This window comes from Zonotrichia albicollis, chromosome 3 (assembly GCF_047830755.1).
Source record: "Zonotrichia albicollis isolate bZonAlb1 chromosome 3, bZonAlb1.hap1, whole genome shotgun sequence".
NCBI lineage: Eukaryota > Metazoa > Chordata > Aves > Passeriformes > Passerellidae > Zonotrichia > Zonotrichia albicollis.
This window is the reverse complement of record NC_133821.1, coordinates 71,774,649-71,797,677: the sequence shown is the minus strand read 5'-3', so window position 1 is coordinate 71,797,677 and position 23,029 is coordinate 71,774,649. Positions and strand designations below refer to the sequence as shown.

Sequence of the window (23,029 nt, the reverse complement as noted above, 5' to 3'; positions counted from 1 at the left end):
AAAAAACCAAAAAGAGCTACATTTCCCCGTGTTCCATAACAAAACCTGACACTCTGTTTTAGCCCAAAGCAGATACTAGAAGCCTTCACACAGTAAGACAAGACTGACAGGGCAAAACCATAGACTCCTTGAGAATATTATAAATAAAGACTGTTTCTAGTTGAGAACATTCCTAAATGCCAAACAGCTGGAAAGTAGGAGAGCAGTCAGGGCTCAAATCAGCACTTTTTTGTCACAACTTCTTGCCTAGGCAACTGCTAATGGCTACACTCAAAATCAGCAGATCTTTAGCTTGATCTAGCACGGCCACTTTTATGTGCTCTCAGAAAGCTAATATTGGAAATCATGTGTTTTCCCAGGTCTTAATAAATAATCCAAAGATTTTATCATGTACACCACAGTTCAGACATTTTACAAGTTGGTATTTAAATCTGTACTCAAGACCCTGCTTTAGGTGTTCACTTTGTTTTTAAATTAATCATTATGTACTGCATTTATTTTTCCCATAACAGATGATAAGTGCCTTTTGCCTCTGCTCAAAGCTTGAGAAATACAATGTAGGTCAGTCTAAAAAAAATCTGAAGTTGCATTAGTTACTCAGAGGTAATTACATTTGCTTTACCAATAGCATTTACTATTGCTACGCTGGTAAATTGTTTTCCATTAGCGGAGGTTTTCATATTTTCATAGTACTCTGAAGCACGTGCCATTAGGTCTGAAATTTCCCATGATTCATCATCACTCTCCAAAGCACAACATTGATTTCAACTACCACTCCCCTTGAATCAAAAGTAAAACATTGGCACCTGTCAATGTAGCACTTGCCATAACATTAGCAATTGTCTGTTGTCCCTCTTTTACTATTTTTCCATGTCCTAGTCTCTCTTCCATGCTTTATTTTGGGGAGTTTTGTTGTTTGGGCTTTTTTTAATAAGTCTTTCTGAAGGTATTGAAGACTGAAAATTGAGTATAATCTTCTATAACTGCAATGATTCTCCATGAATGTGGTGAAGTCAGAGCCCTGAAAGCTGCAAACTCCCTGTAAGGGTATTATCTTGTTATCACAGTGGTAAACCAGTGCTCCTCCTGAGACAAATCTATACCTGGAGCCCCACTTTATTGTATTCTAGAGAGATGTAAAAGACAAGGGCCCCAACCACTACAAAAACATGTCCATGTAGAGGAGGTGTTGATCAGAGGTTTGTGCCTAGCTGAAGGACTAGAGAGCCCGAAAAGAAGAGATGGAAAGAAAACAGCCCCTACTCCAGGACTTCAGTTCCTTAGCTGTTCAGTTTTTCTGGGTACTCCTTCCCTTCTCTGCTGCCACTGACAGAACACAAAAAAGTGGTCCCAAAGAGATTCCTAGCTTCTTCTACAGGTTTTACAACACAGCATTTTTCATAGTGAAAACTGCAGTAGTATTTGACCTATACTTTAATTACCACATCTAATTCTATGTGGGTAACTTCTTCATGAGCAGTAATCAGGGTCACCAATGTTAAAGCACTGCAAAGCAGATGACTGCACACAGTTAATTCCCTTCTGCTTTTGCCTGAACCTCTTGCTGTTCCATTTCCTGCAGATCCACCAGAAGAATTCAGCACTCATTCTACACCCATGTTACCTTTTCAGATTGAATTTAAAATCATGCTATTTCAAACACAAATGAACTTGAATATCTATGTATAGCATGCATCTTCAGAATCTGAAAACATTGAACTTCTTAAAGAGAAGCTCATCAGGTCAGAACAGGTTTGAAGTTTAGTTTTAGTCCACATCTCGGTCACCAAACATAAAGTTTGATACAAGAAATCTAGCATTTTATAATGGGAAGACCAAGTGAAGAAAAAAAAATAATCAGAGCTTCTTCTGTATCTCTTTTGGTCTATCTCTGAAAAATTCCTTTATTCTGATAGAATTTTTTGAGCAGCCACAATTTTACATACAGATGCAAAAAAAAAAAATTGTTCTGAAAGAATGCATGTGCTATGCACAGAGAAAAATGAGTCTATAGCAGAACTGAAAAGAAATCACATGCCAGAGAGCAGTGTGTCATTTAACTTCGAGAACTGCCTAAGGATGACAGGTATGTTATTTGGAATAAGCAAGAAGCTATCTTGTCATTTAGATTCATTCAAAATACAATTCCTCAAATTGCTCTTCTTCCTGTACAAGGTGTACCAAAGGTCTAAAAATACCTAATTTTTCCCAGAATGGTGTTTCCATCATAATTAAGATACCCCCAACTTTTATAAAAAACATGTACATTCTGAAAAACACAAACTGAATAGTAATTAATTTTGGCCTTTCTAGAGGATATATTGTTTTGAAATTTTAATATAAGACCATCACAAATGTTGAGGTTTTTAAATTTATTCTGTCTTATGCAAAACTGAAGCACCAAGAAGTCCATTAAATAAAGTGTGGGTCTTGCTTAATTAACTTATTTTGCAAGTTCTTGGGCATGGTAACACCTGCTTGTATCAGTGACTCCAAAGTAGGGGGAACCCACTAGGCAGCAGTTGAGTAAAATTATATAGATCAACCACCATTAATAATTCACAACAGTACACAAAATGCAGGGGAAGGAATGGTGCAGAGGTGAGGTTACTTCTGTGTGGCAACATTTCTCACTTCTTCTTCACACATCCCTCACTTCACAAAACCTTTTAGATACAAATAAAATAGCCATGACCTTTTTTCCTCCTCTGCATGATTAATTACTTAATGTATTATTAATTGGAAAATGTAGCTGAATTTCAAATGCTTTCATTCTCTCAGCATATCATGCTGTCTGGGAAGCGCCGATTAAGCTGTTCGTCAAAGGTGAGCAGGCAAGGTCATGTAGGCTGTGCCTCTTCAGTTATTCATTACCTGTCCTAAATAGTAATTAACAACAGCAATATTTCCATAAATCAAGCTTTTCTGATTACCTTCAGATGATAGGAGGTTGGGGGCGGGAGAGGAAAAGAAGGAATCAGTGTATGAGGTTTTTGCATGCATCCCTTTTATCACCATTTTTTCTAGTGCCTGCCTGAATAATTGAATTGATACATTGGCTGTCATATAAAACACAGCATTTTACTTCAAGTCAACAGGAATTCCACTCAGAATAAAGAGGAAATTATGGCTTCCTTTCTCCCTTCCCTATGCCTCACCCCAGCTATAAAGGGGCATTTGGTCTAAGAAGGTTTCTCAATTACCAAGATTGCTATATTTATTACTTTTGTTCCTTTATATGATCTCCATCACCAAGGTTAAAGTGGGGATCTCTGACAGAAGGTCATATTCTATATATTCTATAATAATTTATCCTTCAGCATCTGTGAGGTTTCTCACCTTGAGGCATTTCAGGTGGCAAATAGTGAGGCTCTTGAGCACTGACATGCACCCAGTCGAAATCATCGTACAGGTCTTGGTGGTAGTCACAGGGCCCAGGACCATCATCGAACGTGCATCCTCCTAGAGAAGACATTTGTTATTAGTTTATTTGAAAGCAGAGACTTTCCAAGAGTCAAGCAGAGGTGTTTGTCTGGGGCCCACCTCAACTGCAGTGCCAACGCAGCCTTGTACCACAGTTCACAGGCTTCCATTTACAAAGGTAAAACCTGCAAACAACTCACCCATCAGTTGTTCCACTCTCTTTGGTAAAAACATCACTACTCCACACAACCAATTTCCCCCAAGAGCACCTTCTGTCAGAGCAAATCATAGCCTGAAGTCACCAATTCAAGTGAAACCTATCTCAGAGTCTGTGTGACAAAAAGCAACATGCTATCTAAACCACAGGGGAAGCTGAAAATAATAGACCAAGATCAAAGATGAAAAACAAAAACTCTGAAAGCAAAAAGAGTCCAAACACTGACAACAAGGATAAATATTGTGCCCAAAACAGTCAGAAAAATTAATTAAAATTACTTAGAAAATAAATAATTGCTGCAGAATGAATTGGGTAATCTTGATTTACTAAATCAATCTAGCATAACATAGCAAGGCATTTTTTCAGGGTCACACAAACAACAAATACAAAAACCTTACAACAAAAGTTGTGAGAAGTGACAGAGAGAAAGAAGAATGGAAGGAATGCAAATGATGGGAGGAAAAAAAAGACAGAATTCCCATATAGCACAGTAATGTCTGCCCTGTCTCATTCAGTAAGTTTTTTATTCCATTCTTAACTCAAGGCCATTAAGCAGGCTTGGAAAAGAGAGAGGAAAGAATTTCAATCTCAGAAAAAGATCAAGGCTTGAGAATGAAGAAACTAAGGAATCAAAAGAGCCTGGTCAAAGAAAAAGCAGAGCGTAACGGCAAGAAAATACAGATGTCATGCACACAATTCTGCAGCAGCTGTTATCTCTATGCACGGCACACAGCCCTGGAGTTTGCTTCTCCTACTCAAAAACAAAAGGCAATAGCAGGATAGAGTGAAAGAAAAAACAGTGCCTTCATCATTACTTAGATGGTATTTTTTATTCTAGAAAAGTTATATAAGAATTAGGCTACAGACAATTTTTGAAAGTCAGGGGAGATATGTCTGCTCTTCTCCCTGTCCTCAGTAACTCGGGCACATCAATCCAAATAACAATGCTTATCACAACAAAAGTTCCTTTTGCTAAGATGCTCCTGGAATAACAGGGGTATTTTTATTGTCTTTGTTGTCTATCTTTTTAAATACAAAATATGGGACAGGTACTTCGAGAACAAACAAAAACCCCTTATTACAATAGATTCCAGTGAGTGCTGCCTATGATGAGTCACCAGCACAGCACAAACAGCGTCTCACCAGCTCACACTGCACTCAGGAGGTGAATGGGCTGGAGGTGGATAAGGGGGAGATTGAGGACCACCAAGAGCTACAGCCTGTACTCGTTCCTGCCCTCTGTACAAGATATACACAGTGTGGAACTCAGAAAGACTAGAGAAAAAAGAAAGGAAGAATGTGTATGTATATCACCCAAATGAGAATGAAAATGTTTTTAACCCACCCAAAACAGCATACTCAAGTATTGCCATAGCAGACAGAGTTTGCACAGAGCTCATATATAGGGAAGAGAAAGTTCCTTTTACTAAATTCCATAAGCAAATCTGCACTGTGTCCCACACCAAGAGATCATGTTGCATCTTCAATTAGAGATAACTCAAATAGCTCCCACAAATCTGTAGAAGTATTTTCATTTAGAATGACTGACAAAATCAAATTTTAGATAATCCTACATCACCAAAACCCATTGCCAGATGGGTACCCAGGTACTCCCAGAATTATCTTTTAACCAGTGTTTCAGCTGGAATGAACAACACCAGCACAGAAAGAAAATTCTACACTGCAGCAAAATTTGTGTTAAATCCTTGAACTGTGAACCCTTAAAACTTCATATGCATCTCTGTATTAACAACACTTGCTCAAACATCACCCTGTGACAACATGATCAGAGCATCAACAGCAGCAAAAAAGTACCACAACATTCTATTGCCTGTACTAAGCTGGTTACTACATCAGTGTCACTGTCAAAGACTGCAAGACAGGAGAGAAATATTTGTGTCTCAGAGAAATATTTATACTTTTCAATGTCCCAACTCCAGTGCCCTCTGTTACCAGTGAGACACTTTTCTAATTAATATCTATTATGGTAAAGCCAAAAAGACTTAGAACATAAATCTTGCACTTTGATTTAACTTACACTTCTATGATCACTCTACAGCAAAAAAATGTACATTTCCTTCAACATTTTACTGATAAATGAATAGCAGTTTCCTTTACAGGGAAGTTATCAGTCTGCTGTCCCAGCACCAAAATGACATATGGCTTTGAAGCACATGCCTGCAGGGCACCCATTACCCTTTTTAATGGTTTGAGTGCCCTCAGTATATAAATTTAAACTACCAATGAATCTTTTAGACTCATTTGGAAGATGAATGTCCTTAATTGCTTGTCTTTGTGCCCACTATTAATTTTAGTTATCAGAGTTCTGATTAGCAATAACAACGCGCTTGTTAATACACAGCAAGCAATCCCAACCTCCTTGTGTGCACATCATGGCTGCTGCACCCACAGAACAAGCAAATGTGCATTTATCATATGCACATGAGCAAAGTTTATCAGAACAGATTATCAACCCACCACAAAATCAACCCTGTAACCATTCCTTGAACCAATGGCGGCTTCTCACGGAGCACACTGCCACCTTACCTCTTACCAACATACCGAGGCATTTCAAGGCAAGTTAACAGCAAATGCTGTAGTGTTTTATCTAGCAGAACACAAGACAGGCCAAGCACTTCAAACCCCCTACAGACTACTCCTTAAGACTTAAAACATGGGCAAATTCAGACCTCTCTCTGTCTGTTTTAACAGTCAATTGCCTGCATGCTATTTTGATAACTCCAGGCAGTAAGAGACAAACCTAGTGAAACATGCTGTGTGGAAAACACAAGGAGAAGAGGTGGTGGGTGGCTGAAACCTGCAGTAATGTTTCTTTTCCCAGCCATTTGTTCAAAACTGTCTACATTTTAAATCAAATCTTAAACTACTCAAACATAACAACAAACATCTGACAAAAGTACACAGTAGGTCATGACTTATTAGTACCCTCATTCAGCTACTGGGCCACTGTCCACAATAATGCAACAGCATTGCTCAGGGAAGAAAATGGATCAGCTTGATGAACATGCTCTACCTTCCAATGAAGTTCAGCAGCTGAACTCAAGTACTCATTCATATTTGCTGCCTAACATTTTGACAACAAGCCTGCTAATATCCTACAAACGACAAGTCAAATCTCCTACTAAGCCATCTATAATTTCCCCCAAAACTGATAAAACAGTACTATCAACCACTCTCCCAATACCTATGACCAGCACATTATTTTAGCTACCACTGATGTATAACTTTTAAAATTTTTCTTCAATACTACTCCACCACTGGAATTTCTCCATTGCTACCAATACACACATCCTGCCACAGTGATCTGTACACCTCTGCTCAATCTCTGGGCTGGAAACACAGTGCTGACATTCAAATGCTCTTGGATCTTGCAGTACCTAAATCCACATTTACCTTAGATTTTGATTATGCTTCTGAAGAAAATGGCAGCAGCAACAGTGATCAAGAATAATACACCAGACCGATCTGACCTCAGCAACCTGATGAGGCCTCAAAGCACAGCAGTACTATCTCAGTTCTATCTTCTCCTCTCAAACAACACTGTCATCAGGACACAGCCCAGAAGAGCTGGGTGGGACAGCATCAACCAGAGCCAAGAAGTGCCACACCTGCAGTGGTGGCAGCAGCCATCAAGTCATTCTCAACAATCAAAGACAAACTAAAAGAAAAAAGTGGGTACTGCATCAGAAACAAACACCCCACCAACAGATGGAATAGAAAACTAAGACAGAATTTTAAGTGTCTATGATTATTTTGTCAAACCACTAATTGTATTTTGGATCAATCAAATTTGTTCAGTTGCTTGTGAAGTATTTGGGAAACATTTACATTTGATGGAAATCAAGCAAAACAACAATTCACTGTATCCATTATCTTTTCTCATAAGCTGCACTAGGCTATCAACTTCAGCTTAAACAGACCGAGAACTCACACACTCCCCTTCAATGTCCTTCTAAAAGATACACGATAAATCAAACTAGCCTCAAAAAATTTCCTGCCTACATGTCCATTTTCATTCATGAAAGATAAAGAATCTTAAATGTTCATTATAGAAAGAAAGATTAATATCCCACACTGAACTCTCAAAAAATAAATTAAAGCTCTGCTTAATAACAAGGTCATCAAGATTAACCTAAATTTAATCTCAAAATTAATCATAAAATCCCCCAAATTAACCAAAATTGAATGAAGATTTAATAAAGATCATTTAGTCAAGAATTTACACATCATCTATTGTGTGGGCTTGACCCTGGCTCAACACCATGTGCCCACCAAATCTGCTCTATCAATCCCCTCCTCAGGGGACAGAAAAATATTTTGAAGGACCTTTGAGTCACTCACCAATTACCATTGTGGGCAAACCACACTCAACTTATCAGCAATCAAATTTGAGCAGTGTAATGAAAAAAAATATCAAATCTTAAAAAACCTTTTGTCACACAGAAAACTTTTCCCCTTAAATCTGTTCTCCCAGAGGCACTACCACTGTCTCTGACAGGCTCAGCCAGGGTCTTTCTTGGAGCCTGGCATTGGTTCTATCAGACACAGAGGAAGTTTCTGGCAGTTCTTCACAGAAGCCACCCTTGTCTACACAGAACCCCTCAGCCACCAAACCTTGCCATACAAACCCAAAATACCTATAAAAAGCTATTTTGAATTATTTATTTACATTTAAAGATAAATTACATATTTTTTAAAATTATAATAGTAATTCCTTGGCAGCAGCACTTGGTACTGACATTGCCCTGTTATTTTGATTTATCCTACCTCCTTTATAACAACCCAGGAAAGAAGAGCTAAACAGACCTTTTCTTCACCAGGTTAAAATATAAATAAGCTTCAGACTAGAAGAAGCATGTGTCAATAACTGCCACTGATAAATGGATGTCCATTTACTGTGGACTTCCAGCTCATCAGCTGAGGATGAAAAGAAAAACTGATTCAGAATTTTAATAACTGATCTTTATCTAACAATTCTGAAGTTCTCACTGCACTTCCTATAGATTGTTACTTCTACAATTTAGAATAGAAACATTTGTTTGCACAACAACGTTAAATTAAATTTACAAAACTTATAACACGTATTATGAATAGCATTATAGGGATGATGCAGTGGAGATCTACTGACTTATAGGTAAAATATAATATTCCCTAATAGCATGCAAAAAGTCTATATGCCCGTTTTAATATTTAGATTTTAGAAGTGTTCTCCATTTCTTCTTTCTATACCCTATTAACATGGCAAAGGATTTTTTTCAGCCTCAGAATGGCAGGTGTAGAAACAGTTGAAAGCATCCAGCTTTACTGTTTAGTTCTGAGATCTGTTTTTGCATCTGACCCCTTCTGATGTTAGGCAAAACATAAAACACACTAGTAATATCTTAAAAGTTCCTCCTCCATTTTAAGGAGCTGGTTGTTAGCCCAGAAACTCATCCACTAGGACCAGGCTGATCATTGAAACAGGAGGAAAACAACAAACAAGAGCACAAGAGAAGAGTTGTACTAGAGGCACACAGGAACGTTCTGTCAGCACAATTTCTCCTGTGCACAGGGCTCAGTTACCAATGGTTTCTTTTGGAACTTCCATGTATGAAGGTGTCACAGTAGGGATTAAATACACTTTTCTCATTCAGTTCAAATGACTACTTGGAACAATCTTCTCCTTTTATTCAAAAGCCTACTTTTATTTTTCTCCACCACCTGCTGTAAAAGCATAATGAATAGTTCTAAATCTATTAAAGTAGATAGCTCCCTGGCAAGAACCCAATACAAAATTATGTTGATCTGTGATGTCAGGTAAAAGTTCCGTGAATTTTTTTTCCTTCTCACATTGAGTAGTGAATTCAAAGGTTGAAGATAAAGGTGCTATAGCAGGTGTCTTTTCTGTGGTATACATCCAGGTAGAAGTTCTGCTTTTAAAAATCACACACCACAATAATTTACCTGTTTATATTACAGTACACCTTGCAGCACAGGATGTTTTCATCTTCTAATGGCTCTACATAATTTCTGTTATGAGCATTTTAAAACACCTTGACTGCAGAGCATTCCGACACCTGTTAAGACTATACTAAGAATTTATGTTAATGCAGTTTGAGAATAAATCTTAATGACTTATGTTAAAATGCTTATGTTAAGTATTACCAACTGAAACGTAACACTGAAACAACCTAAATTAACTATGGCATCTAAAAAGGCAGAAGATCAGCAGCACTATTTAGTGTTAAAAAAATAAGCATGAAAAGAGCTGCACTTAAGGAGAATTATAGATTCTCCACTACAGGGAGAAGTCATACTAAATGCTAAGAATATTCATCTTCCTTAGAGTGGAATCTTATCTCATAGTACTAAAATTCATTATATAAAACAATTGATTTCAGATAATAGCAATAAAAATCAACTAAACTCAACTATCTGCAAATGGTTTTTTTAGATTTTTCTAGATTTATTCTTAATATCAGGAAGTTTTAATCATCCTCTTAACTTACGAACTTCAACATGGAACTTCAAGTCTCAAAAAACACCAACAGCAAAATAGGAAATATGGCAAATTATTCTTAAATTAGTATTATTATATTTTAGGTGTAGGGCTTTTGTTGGTGTTGTTATAACAGTAAAATAATCTAAACATCTCTACAAATATAAATTTTTCTAAGAAGGAAGCGGACAAACCTCTCGTATATCAGTATTTGCTATAAATCACTGTGAAATTAAAACCAATCCCACCCTCCAAAAGTAATTAAGTTGTGCCATAGCCAAGGAAAAGAGTAGGGGACAAAATGATAAAAAGCTCACCATCTAATCTGATCTATGCATATTCCTTTTCATTGTCTCTCTTCCACATTCCTTATTAATAAATAACTAATTTAATAATAGCTAATTTTTAGAATGGAAACATAGGAACTGGATATTTATTAGGTTCAAGAATGCGTGAAGCTTCAGGTAGACATTCTTTCCTATGCTCTATAGGGTAAGATGCCAGCATTTATCTTAGCCTCAAATGTTGGAAGAGTATGAAGATTCACAATTAGATGTGGTCTACCTGACCATGCCATTTATTCAATTTCTTCTATTAAATTAGCCTCTCTCACTCTCTATACCCAGGCTGGAAAAGGCTTGTACATCTCCAATTTCAAAAAACTTCATATTCACTGCCAAGAGGAATCTTTTCTATGGTTTACCAGGAGTGAACAGAATGGAAAAACAAAAGAGACAAAGGGGAGAAAAGAACAATCTCTATTATACTGTCTGACTTTCAGTTTCCAAACTAAGCAAAACATAATCTAAACAAAAGTGTCTTTAAATTTCTCTTGTTCTCCAGGGAAAAGGAGTTCTTCTGTTCTTTACTGGAGAGGTGACAACAGGTAGCTGTGAAAAGTCACAACTGCCTAATGTCTTTTTCATCCTTCATTGACATGGGCAAGGCAGCAGAGAGCAAACAACCCTACATATGCAGATCCCTTTTATATAACTGAAGTTATCAAGACAATTTCCATTTCAGTTCACAAGATATTTCTGAAACCATGAAAAGAATTAACAGTTTCATGAAATGATGTACAGATTTTCATTGATATATAAGTTAAAACATCCACAGAACAACAAAGCTATTTCATATTTCAGCTTATAGGCTGCAAGCTTCAGTATTCCTGTGGTATGCTGAGCAAAATTCTGACCAATTGCACTGGTGACAAGAAATTATACCATTATAACATAAAAAATTGGGGTTTGAAGGGGTGGAATCATGCTCTTGAAATTAGTAAATATGTTTATAACATTACCAATAGTAAAATGCCACAAAAAAGTTCTGTGTCTTCAAGAACACAATTGGAGTTCCAAAAATAAATTATTTACTTTGATGTTTTTAATGGATATGTAGTCTTACAATGCTGCTTCTGAAAACAACACCTTTACCAAGACAATGTTAGTGCTTATCAATAGAAAATCTAATGTAGATATCTCAGTCTCTGGCATTTCTCCTAAACATTCTCACAATATGCTGTTACAAGGCAACGGATAAGAGCAAAATTAAAGTCAGGAGGAGTGTTAAGTGAAGACACCCCTACAAACAATACGTTAAAACCACAACATTTCCTAAATTGAGGGTTACGTTATTTTGCAGCTTATTCTCCAAGGGAAAAAAAAAAGCTGAAACAAGGGCTTGGAAATCCTTTTTTCAAGTCCACAGCTCAACTTCTATCTCTACTAATCATGCCACCAACTCAACCACAAAAACAGGCCTAGCAGCTACACATCACTGAGTAAGATGAGTTGGAAGGGACCCATCACAATCACTGAGCTCAACACCTGGCCCTGCACAGCACCATCCCCAAGAGCCACACCCAGCACCTCAGAGCATTGTCCAAACACTTCCTAAACTCTGGCAGGCTTGCTGCTGTCACCCCTGGTGAGCCTGTTCCAGTGCCCAACCACTCTCTGGGTGAAGATCCTGAAGATTCAACCTAAACCTCCCCTGACACAGCTCCAGCCCATTCCCTTGGATCATCACAGGTCACCAGAAAAGAGATCAGTGCTCCTCCTCTTCCCCTTACAAGGATATTAAAGACCACAATGAAGTCTCCCCTCAGTCTCTCCTTCTCCAGGCTGAACAGACCAGGTGACCTCAGCCAATCCCCATATGGCTTCCCCTCAAGGCCCATCCTCATCTTTGTTGCTCTCCTGTGGACACTCTCTATAATTTAATCTCTTTTTTATATTGTGGCACCCAAACCTGCCCCCAGCACTCGAGGTGAGGCCATCCCAGCTTACAGCAGAGCAGGACCATCCCTTGCCCAGCTGCAATGCTGTGCCTGATGCCCCCCAGGACATGCTTGGCCCTCCTGGCTGCCAGGGCACTGCTGGATCATGTTCAACCTTCTGCCAACCAGGACCCCCAGGTCCCTTTCCATGGCACTGCTTTTTAGCATCTCATCCCACTCTATTAAAACTTTGACAGTTTAGCCATAAAGTAGTGTGACAGGGGACAATACAAGTTATTTAAAGTTTGTTCTAGGACTCATCTCTTTTATTATTAGTTATTAAAAGTTCTTCAACAGACAAAAGCAAAAGCTTCCAGCTAAACAATAGGAGCAAGTATTCAACAGAAAAAGTCTCCTATTTGAGCACAATAAACACTAGTTACCACAGCATCAGTGCAGAAACCAGACAAATGAGTAAATGAAAGAGTACATAAGTTATACAGACTGAAGTTTAAAAAGAGCTCAAGGAACAGATAGGGTACAGAGCTCAAAATCAATGTGGACAACATGAAAGCTGAGGACTTCCTAAGGGGAGGTAACCATAAGACTGTGTATAAAATATTAAATTGTCATGCAAAAAGGAAGATCAAATTAAATGCACAGAAATGGAAGAGTTCTGGCATTGAAAATGACAGAAGCTTTACAAAAGGTCATTTCTGAAGTCTCAGAAGGAGGTAAGTCTAAGAAAGTAGAGAGATGATGGAAGGGTTCAGTCATCGTATAAATCCAGAGTCTCAAGAGGATGATGAGACCCTCTCAGAAGAGATCTTTTGAGAAATAACATCAAGGTACATAAAGAATTAATCTAGCAGTAAATCAATCACAAAACCTGGGCACATGAATAGGAGGGGCAATGAGCAATACTGAGTTTAAAAATATACCTTCACACACACAGGCACTGCCAAACTAAAAGCCAAATCTTTGTGTATCAGAAGTGAAGATACTGCTCTAGTTTCTTATTTTGTAGTAAGAAAAGGGGTAAGTACTTTAATATGAGGCATATCTTTTCATGGAATCCAGCAAGGTGAAAGGAAGGTTAGAAAGAACAGTGCAAATGTATTTTGAAAGCATTGGAGTTTTCTATATCCACAGGAAACAGCTAAGCTTCCAAATTTAGTGAAAGATCCAATGAGATACATACCAACAAATAACAAATTCGAGATATAACGGGCCCCAATCTACAAAATCAGAGAATAGTTGAGTGTGGAAGGGACTACTGCAGACCATTTGGTCCAACCCCTCTGCTCAAGCAGAGCCATCTAGATAGAGACAGTTGTCCAAGACCATGCCCAGACAATACCCCCAAGGATGGAGATTGCACAATTTCCCTGACCAGCCTGTGCTAGAGTGCAGTTACCCACACAGTTAAAAGAAAAAACAACCAAAAAAACCAAACAAAACAATTCTCAAACAAAACAAAACAACAATAACAATATTTTTTTTAAATGTTTGTAAGTGTTTCCTTGTGCTCTGTGGCACTCTCCCTGTTTGTAAGACAGTGTCGACAACCTCACTGATGTCCAAGCAGACAGTATTTACTGATGTTCCCTCACAGATTTGGAAATGGCTTCAAATATGAGCTGTTCCATCACCTTCCTAGAATCAAGGTTAAATGGAGCAGCCTATCCTTTCCTGTGCACCCCTTGCATAATTTCCTATTAAAATGGTGTCTTATTTTAAACTTTTTTCAGTGTCTTGGTTTGAAATTGCAACCTAAGACACTCAGCAATGCTTCATACTTTCCCTGGTGTCAAATTGAAGCTCTGCATTTCCTTACTGGCTTTAACACCTTTTATTCAATCATAAAGACATGTATAACATTGCCTTCTGCAACGTTATGGTAAAAGATTGATTAAGCATCACAGAAAATCTAAGATTAATACCAGAATTATATGTAAACTTTTCATAATAAACAAGCTGAGAACAGCAAACACAAAGAAATAGAGATTTCTCTTTTATCTTCTGTTTTCTACCTTTCCTCTTTAGGCTTACAAATCTAAGTCTTCCTTTACAGGTGCCCTACAGAATCAAATGGATGATTCATGTCAGACACTCCTCTTTCTATTAGTCGTTACTTCATTCTTCAGCAGAGTAAGATTTATCAAAATACTTCCTAATTTTGGTGAAAATATTTTAGGTAGAATACATTGGGAGAGAGTAATCTGACAGCAAAGCTCTTCAACACACTCAGAGAAATATACACGATGCTAACAACTCACTTTCTTCCTTTATATCTTGTAGCCAAATCACTACTTGCAGTTGGACTGATTTAGAATATAAATTGTGCATGTAAGCAAATAATGTGTCTCTTTTCTCATCAGATTTGGTCCTCAGCAAGACCTCTGATGAACAGAGAGCACAAATCATCACATCATTTTGGATAAAACTTACTGATCTGCCATTAATCTTCGCTTTACTTGTGCAATTAAACAACCACTCTTAACAGAGAAATTGCAATAGGCATATATACTTCCAGCAAGAAATGGCTATTTAAGGGTAGAAATATTTATAATCAGAATAGTAAAAATACTAAAATTTAACAAACAAATATAATGTTATTTTATGGCTTCCCAGGGAATTGAGCTCAAGGATCTTAAACTTGTGTTTTTATCTGCAAATCTGCACTTGAGTTCCAATAAAACTAACTATTACAAGAAAACTTAACTGTATTATAGTATTTTCCAAGCAGATACAAGTTGTATTTAATCTCTCCACTTCTTAAATGGAGAAGCATTTTCACTGGGTTGGCTTTTTATAATAGTGTAAGCCTGAAGGTTAGATCTACTTTACACTGTGCAATAAAGTCATAGCTTTTGAAGCCAATCATCTGTGCGTGTCCTGAAGGCACAGTGCCCAAAGCACAGCAAGGAGAACAGAGAAACACTATTCTGACAAATCTTACCACTTCAGCACACAAGTGAAGCCATATCCCTTCATGCTACGCATTGCACAGAAGCTAAGTGCAAGAAAAACTGTGGCTGAAAACTGTCCTGGTAGACATTGATAGACACTGCCAGTACTAGTCAGAGCTTAAATTCGCCACTCAGTCTTTAGATTTAAGGCTGAATTAAATATTTTCAGGAAAACATGAGCTTGATGCTACATAATAGCTAAAAGATAATTCAAGTGTTAAAATAGAAAATTTAGAAAAGAATACTGAACATTTCTTCACAAAATTATAAACCACATCCAGAATTCTTGTGTGGTTCTAGTTTTCCACACCCTAAAGGTTATAATAGAAATAATAAAGGCTTAGAGAACATTTGAAAAGAAAGAAAAGAAATCTCACACTTCTCTATCAGACTAACTTCTCTTTTTGCAAATTAGACAAGGCATTTACATATTCAACTAGAACATGTACAAGTATTACATGCCCATATTTTCACACTAGCTTTTCAGTTATCCTTTGGTAGTACATTCACAAAGGTGTTTATGACAAAGCATTTTTTGGTATGACATTACCTAAAACAGCATGCAATTTTCTAGGGAAACGAAAGAAGGGCTGCAGCAGGATAAGCTGCTAAAAAGTATCATTTTAAAAATTCCTAATATATCTCATCTGAGAATGAAAACCTCATAGAAGGAGAAAACATTCAAAGAGCTTCACCTTTGGGGCTTGTTTTGGTTTTTTAAAGCCAGAAGAAAAACTGTGAACTGTTTCAGTGGACAATGTGTGTTCTAATGCTTGCATCATTTGTCACTATAAATAAATCTTTCAGAAACAAAAAATTAAAATAAAAACACTAGCCTCTCCACAAAAGCTGTATTCTTCTCTGTTTCATAATTTTTCTGTATTATAACTTAAAGCTCAAAATTGGCTCTGCACTACCAAGTTATCATTTAAAGGTTAAAACACAGAACATAATGTAGAGCTACACATTCAGAAGAAAATACTTCATAGAGATTAAAACCCAAGAAAAGCATAAAAATTTTAATACAATATAGAAATCAATACTCAATAGCCAACACATAATCTGGATGCAATGAAGAAACAAGCATAATAAAAATGTTGCTCATTTTGAAATTAAACACGTCAGTACCAGAGAGATATAGGCAACTTGTAATAAAACAGCCTCAAATTGTGACCAAAATTTTCCTCCCTCATTTTTTGCCATATCACAATACACCCCAAAACATGTATGAGACAATGGAAAAACAGCTATGTTTTGTTCATACCATTAATTTGTTAAGAAAAAAGAAGTGACAGGTACTGAAAATTGAGAATGGCTGATTCAAGTTGAAGTACAAACCCATATCACCCACAAGCATGGTGAGGTTCTGTCCCCTCCTTGCATATACTTTGAAGGAACAAAGACAGACTCCAGATGTTTTTGTTTGCATGTCACCTCTGTGTGTCCTCACGTACAAATACACTTGCAAGCCCTTTTTCTGTGGGGTTGACTCCATCATACCCCTCATCTGAAGTGGTCTCCTTCTGTCTAAACTGAACCTCAGCCTGCCTTTCTGACACTCTAAGAGAAGAGCAGCACAAGTTACAACCACCCTTTTACTCTTTCACTCCACACTTGATCTCAGGTCAGCACTTCTTTTCTCAAGTATCACAGGTACCATCATTCAATATTGACATGTTCCTTCAAGCCTCTTCATGTGTCCTTCACTCCTGCCATACACAGGTTTTGAAGGATAACTAAAAAGCTTCTCTGAGACACACTCTCTTCCAGCTTTCATCTCCCCTTAACCCGTTCACTTTGGTGTCTCTTTTCTGCCCTTGATAAATGAGTCTTCTCCCACATTTATCTATTCACAGTGCTGCTGAAAAGACTTTTTTTAAAGTCTTTGGCTGTATTCCACTTTCACTTCCTCTCTCTCCATTTTCAAAGAACAAACTTTATTTTTGTTACCTTTCATTGTTTATGCCCACTTAGAGAAAGCCAGCCGATTCAACTCAACAAAACTCATGGCAGCAACTGGCAGAAACCCATTCCTCTGTTGCTGCTGTTGGATTTGCTTGCCGCTGGTTTAGACAGTTAAAACAGCACAGTGGGTTAGAGGGGAAGAGGGAATGAGGGGTTAAATAAGCACCAAAAGAAAAAAAAAAAAAAGAAGATTACAGGACTCATTGCTAGAATAAGAAATAAGACAGATGTGTTTAGAGGGAGATGAGAAAGCACAGAGGCTTTGGAAAGCAAACCCTTTGGTTGTATATGCTTCCTCCTTGTAGTTGCCCATAGGTATCAAGTGTGGGGAAGAGGAAACCTTACCATATACTCAAAGTTGTCAACAACATCTGTTTAAGAGTCAGAATGGTCAACCTGGCAAAGGCACAAGTGTTGTGGGTGGCTAACAAAATGCAACCTTTTAGACTTTTTTAAAGATATTTTAGTTATAGCTGCCCTGATACCATCTCTGAAGTTGAGAATGAAGTGCAAGTACAGCTCTGAGCTGAGAGCCACACCAAGAGGCCAACAGCATTGTTCTGCAGTCTTACACTGCTTGCATCTCATACCATCTACAGAGCAAGGAAAATTGAAAATTACTTTGCCAGCACATCTTTTACTATCCAAGGACAGAGGGAGACATTTGTCAGCACCTTCTCTGTAGTGACTGGCGACCCAACATTACTCTTTTGCTTTGATCTTTATACAGACCAGTTATATGGAAAACACTCCTCATCTTCCAGTCCAAATTGGTACCAGCTAGAGTTAACTTGGTAGACACCAACACATCATTACAGCTGCAAACTCCTAGAGACAGCCTTCATTTTTGTGATCCAGGAAGGAAAATATGCTTCAGGGGTTAGGGGAAAGTTGAGGCATATCAACACCATTTTGATCCCATTAGCACAACATCTTTCTTGTCCACAGCCCTCTCACTGAAGAGAACTATCACATTCTGGTGGCAGAAACAATCGCCTTCAAATCAGGATAAATCACAGAATGGGGTGGATTGGAAGGGATCACAGTGGATCATCTGGTCCAACCCCCCTGCTCAAGCAGGGTCAGCCTAGAGCATGTTACTCAGAATGCTGTCCAGACAGTTCTTGCATATCTCCAGTGAAGGAAAATACACAGCCTTTCTGGGCAACCTGTTCCAGTGCATGGTGACCTATTCAGCAAAGAAGTTCATCTTCATTTTGGGTGGAACTTCCTGTGAATCAGTTTCTGACATTGGTTGTATTGCTCAGCTGAGAGAAATACTACTGAGAAGAGCCTAGCTCCATTCTCTAAACACTTTCCTTTGAAATAAGAAACAAAACAAAAAAGAATGTAAAAATTCATTCTCAGGGACGCCAAGATCAGTTGCATCAAGATGAGTTATATTTTGTAGAACAAAATCACCCCTCAGATTTGCTGCAAGATTCTCTAATAATCCATCTCATAGACTAGTCAACGTGGCATAGCTAATTTTTAGCACTGGCTGTGTTCTGAGGTCCTAAATTTGACACACCCTTTTGCAGACTTATATCAGAATATGCTGATGATTGATGCCATTTAGGAGGTACACTGAGACAGTCCACTAACAAATCTATCCAGAATAATCCCTAAATTCCTGCTCTGCAACACCAGCAATTGTTTTCAGTCTCTGCAAGAAGAGCTCAACAGAACAGATCATAAGAGTGGGTATGAGCACACATGCTCCACATTTTCAAAGCTCTAATTGGTGTTACCCTTCAATCCACACAGTAGTTATCTATGCTGGTGTCTTCTGTCTAGATAACTATTGTTAATACTTTTTAAATCCTGAGGGAAGCAGGAATTGCAAACTGGCAGTTACAGCGTGCTCTTACTGCAATTGGCATATTTTCCATCTCTAGAAATGCTTTTGTGAGTCAGTAGCAGAGCATTTCCAAAAAAGAGTTCTAACAAAACAATCCACATCGGTTCTCTTTCAGCAACACTCTCAGTAGGTCTCTGACTTACTATGGCCACCTGATAAAATTGGATGCAGCACCCTCCCTCTAAGCCCAAAAATCACAATAATAGCCTACACAGCAGCAATATTGGATCTACCCAGGGATCCCTCATACTCTCTGGACATCTGCTGTTCAGTGCTGCTACTGTACAGACTGAATATCCTGCATCAGTCTGGGCCCACCTACCTTGCACGTAGCTCTCGTGCGACTCCCCACTACTCTGAGTGTCATTTCAGACTACAGATGGCATCCCTACCCCAGCTGCCACTGCTGAGTCACACTGCTCTGCCATTTGCTCACTTTGAATACACATTTGCTAAAACAGTCACAAAGACTGAAAGCTCATCTGACTTATTGTACCCAGATTTGTTTTGGTATCAAACATCACGGTTTTTTTCTTACTTACTGCCAGGTTTGTCACGTCACAGTTGGTCAGCAGCAATTCACTAGAAAAGGACAAGAAATGACACAGAAATGAGGTTTTACTCAGCCTCACTACTTCAGGATGCTTCCAAAGCACCTGCATGCTGGCCAGAGTGGCCCTTGGTGCACACAGGCAGCCTGGGACCCAACTGCATTCCAGCTGAGTGGAGCACAGCTGCATGCAGATATGGCCAGCAACAAACTCACACAGCACAGGCTTCAACCCAGAGCAGTCACAGCCTAATGCAAGACATTTCATTTCCAAAAACTGCTGTGGTTTGGTTTTTACACACACATCAACAGCAGCAGTAATGAAATTTGAAAGCTGATTGCCAGAAATATTTTGCTACCAGCCTTCTAATCCATCCACTTCAACCCACTCAATACTACTACATTCAATCCATAAATTAGAGAATTAGAAAATATTAAAAAGCTAAAGTGCTAGAAATAAATTAATTTATTAGCTAACAGGCAACCCAACATGAAGGAGACTGACTGTCAGAAAAAAATTTCATTGCTTCAGCATTCAGTTACAAAAAGGCATACAGGTCCAGATCCATTATAATTTTTTGTGCAGGCAAGATAAGTGTTCTCAAATATTATTCAAGACATATGACTACCCACCACATGATAGTTTTGCAATTAATACTTATAAAAATAACAGAAGAGAGAATCTTCACTAACTCTGAATCAATTGGCAAATAAAACCCACAAAAAGACAGGATCCCACTTAATCCTCAAATCTCCTTTGCTAGAGTAGGAATAGCACTGTCAGGATACACTGGCAGGGTTTTAAGAAAAGGAACTTTCACCATACCGATGAAGCAAGGCCATTTCCTCAGCTCACCCCATCATCCTTAAATCTGTACATTATAGAGAGGAAATACAGAAGAATACATGAACTTTATACCACCAAATCCAACCATACTTGTTTAGAAATAGTGAAAGACTATTAGAAGCAGTTCAGATGGCAGAAGACAAAAAGAACTAAAGACCTTTTCCCTTAGGCCAGAAAGTTTTTATATGAATTCTACTCTGAAGAGAGTTGTCTTTTTTTGCCAGCAGGAACAAGTGGACATCTTCATTCTTTGATACAGTAATTTAATTCTTTGCTGCTTTTAGGTCTTGCAAACCAGAAATTCACAACTCTAATTTCTGAAAGTAAGCAGAGGAGGATCTAATTTGAATTAGTTTTAAATTATACAGCCATAAATAAATTAAGTTTATTCAATCAACATTTTCAGGTCACCTTTAAACCTCCTGCTACCAATTCATATGCTGGACTAATTGCTTCAGATTCATCTTTCTTTCCTCTGAAGAGGAAAATCATGAAAATTAAATGCTCTTACATTTCTACAAGATGCAAACACTGGTGCTTTAATCTGCAAGCAACTAGCTGACAGAAAGTAGTCAGAGTCTTGAATATACTGGATGTACAAATATACTAGTCGGCCTATGGATGGGGGCACCGAACATTGCTGCTGATGTAAAGAATTCAAGAAAAAGAAGGTGTCAGTTCAAGAAGAGAAAGAAGATGAGGAGCAGCACTGGAGTGACACAGTTCTGCCCTAGGATATAACCCTGCCAAAGAGTCCTCTCGTCATCTGTGCCTGAAATATGTATAATCAATGTGAAGTAAGCCTTAGTTGTTACTCAGTATTAAATATAGTAGGAATACATAAGTGCAGATTGATGCTAAAATTACAAGAAGTTTTTAACACAGATATTTGAGTTGAGATGTTATGCATACAGGGGCTATTTACACACATGGCAATGCTTCAAATGCAGCAGCCTTCTTCAACTCAGGCTGTCAAAAATAGAAGGGAATGGGTAGGAGGAGAGGTGCTCCTCTTTATCAGCAGCATCTTAATTTAAATGGATAAGGTAAAAGAAAAAAAAAGTATTAAAATGTGCAAGAGAAGGATAACAGTGAATAAGCATTAGATTTTATACTTGATTTTTTTCCAAGAAGAAAAGACTTGATATCAAATTCTTTTTATATAAGTCATCAATACAAATCAAACAGAATGAATACTTGGAAAAAATCAATAAAATATTCCTAGTTAAAATCACTGTTGTTAATTATTTCATGACGAATTATCACAATAAATGTCAAACTCCCAATTAAATGAACAAGTCTTAAGTCAGTCAGTGCCTAAAGACACCAATTACAAAAGTAACAAGTAGCATTAGTCAACTTTAGGCCTACTCATTTATAAAAGGAAGACTTCAGATACTGTTCCGTGGGAAAAAAAATGCCTTATATAGCCTCTTAATATAAGCAAATATCAAATAGTGGTAAAATTTCTGCATTTTTGTTTTTAATCAAATATGTAATATTGGAATGAACAAAAATATACTTACAACTAACATTCTTAATAAAATGGAATTTACCCAGGGAAACTGCTAATAAGACACTTTTTCTTGGTGTTGCACTCTCCTTGCACTGACAGAGGGCTGATGATCAGAGGCAGCTACTGCTTTGGTTCAACAGACCATTTCTCAGTATAGCTTCATTGTAAAAGGCTTGGAGATTTTCCCCTACCCTATTTGAAATACTCTGTTCTAATTATTTCTACTCCATTTTGTGAGAACCAAGTCCTGCAAAAACTAGAACAGTTTCAGCTTTTATTAAGAACTACCTGTACTACACTTGTATTTCTTTAACAATATAACAGTGTTTAAAAAATCCAAATTTATTCTTGCATATTCACTTATTTTCAAATTATCTCTTGAGAGATTAATAGGTAGCATGTGCTTTAAAGGAATCTCTAAAGATGGGGTAGATTAAAAATTCCTAAACAATCAGTTTTATTTCAGTTTCATCTCAAAGCCCACAATACATCCTGAGGTTTGATAACAAACTACTTCCACAGCTCCTTGCTGGGCCATTGCTGCTCCTAATAAGCTTTTCTGGAGTGTCAGAACATGAAACTTCCAGAAATGATGGTCCCTACCAGGCTTTTGGCTGTGTATCAGTCACTCATTATAGCTTCACAACTTGCTAACTGAGAAAAAAGCAGCAGAGAGCTTTAAATTAATAGAAAACAGGACCAATGTTTTCTTTGTTGAAACTTTCATCAAATTGCACAAAATTTATTTTGATATTATACATGCTTTATTATTGTGTCCCAAGTACAAAATTTTCCTGTCAGAAAGTGAGAGAGAACATGAAGCTTCCACTACATACAGGAGCTTTGATAGAACCACCCACCTGACCACGCACTCTCCTGGTTAGTAAGTGAAAGCAACTGAATGGTCATTAAATGACTCCAACTCAATTTACTCTACATTTAGCACTTCCTTCTTGCTTAC

General features: G+C 37.7%; 1 protein-coding gene across 11 annotated transcripts in view; it reads right to left on the bottom strand.

The window, feature by feature from the left end:
• The window catches only part of PTPRK (protein tyrosine phosphatase receptor type K), a 380,786-nt gene that overhangs the window by 294,518 nt on the left and 63,239 nt on the right, over nt 1-23,029 (bottom strand). For all 11 annotated transcript variants that reach the window (XM_005487730.4, XM_014267528.3, XM_074537837.1 and 8 more), the window contains exon 2: nt 3,340-3,462. In XM_005487730.4, the coding sequence (XP_005487787.2) occupies nt 3,340-3,462 (123 nt within the window). The remainder of the gene's footprint in view (nt 1-3,339; nt 3,463-23,029) is intronic.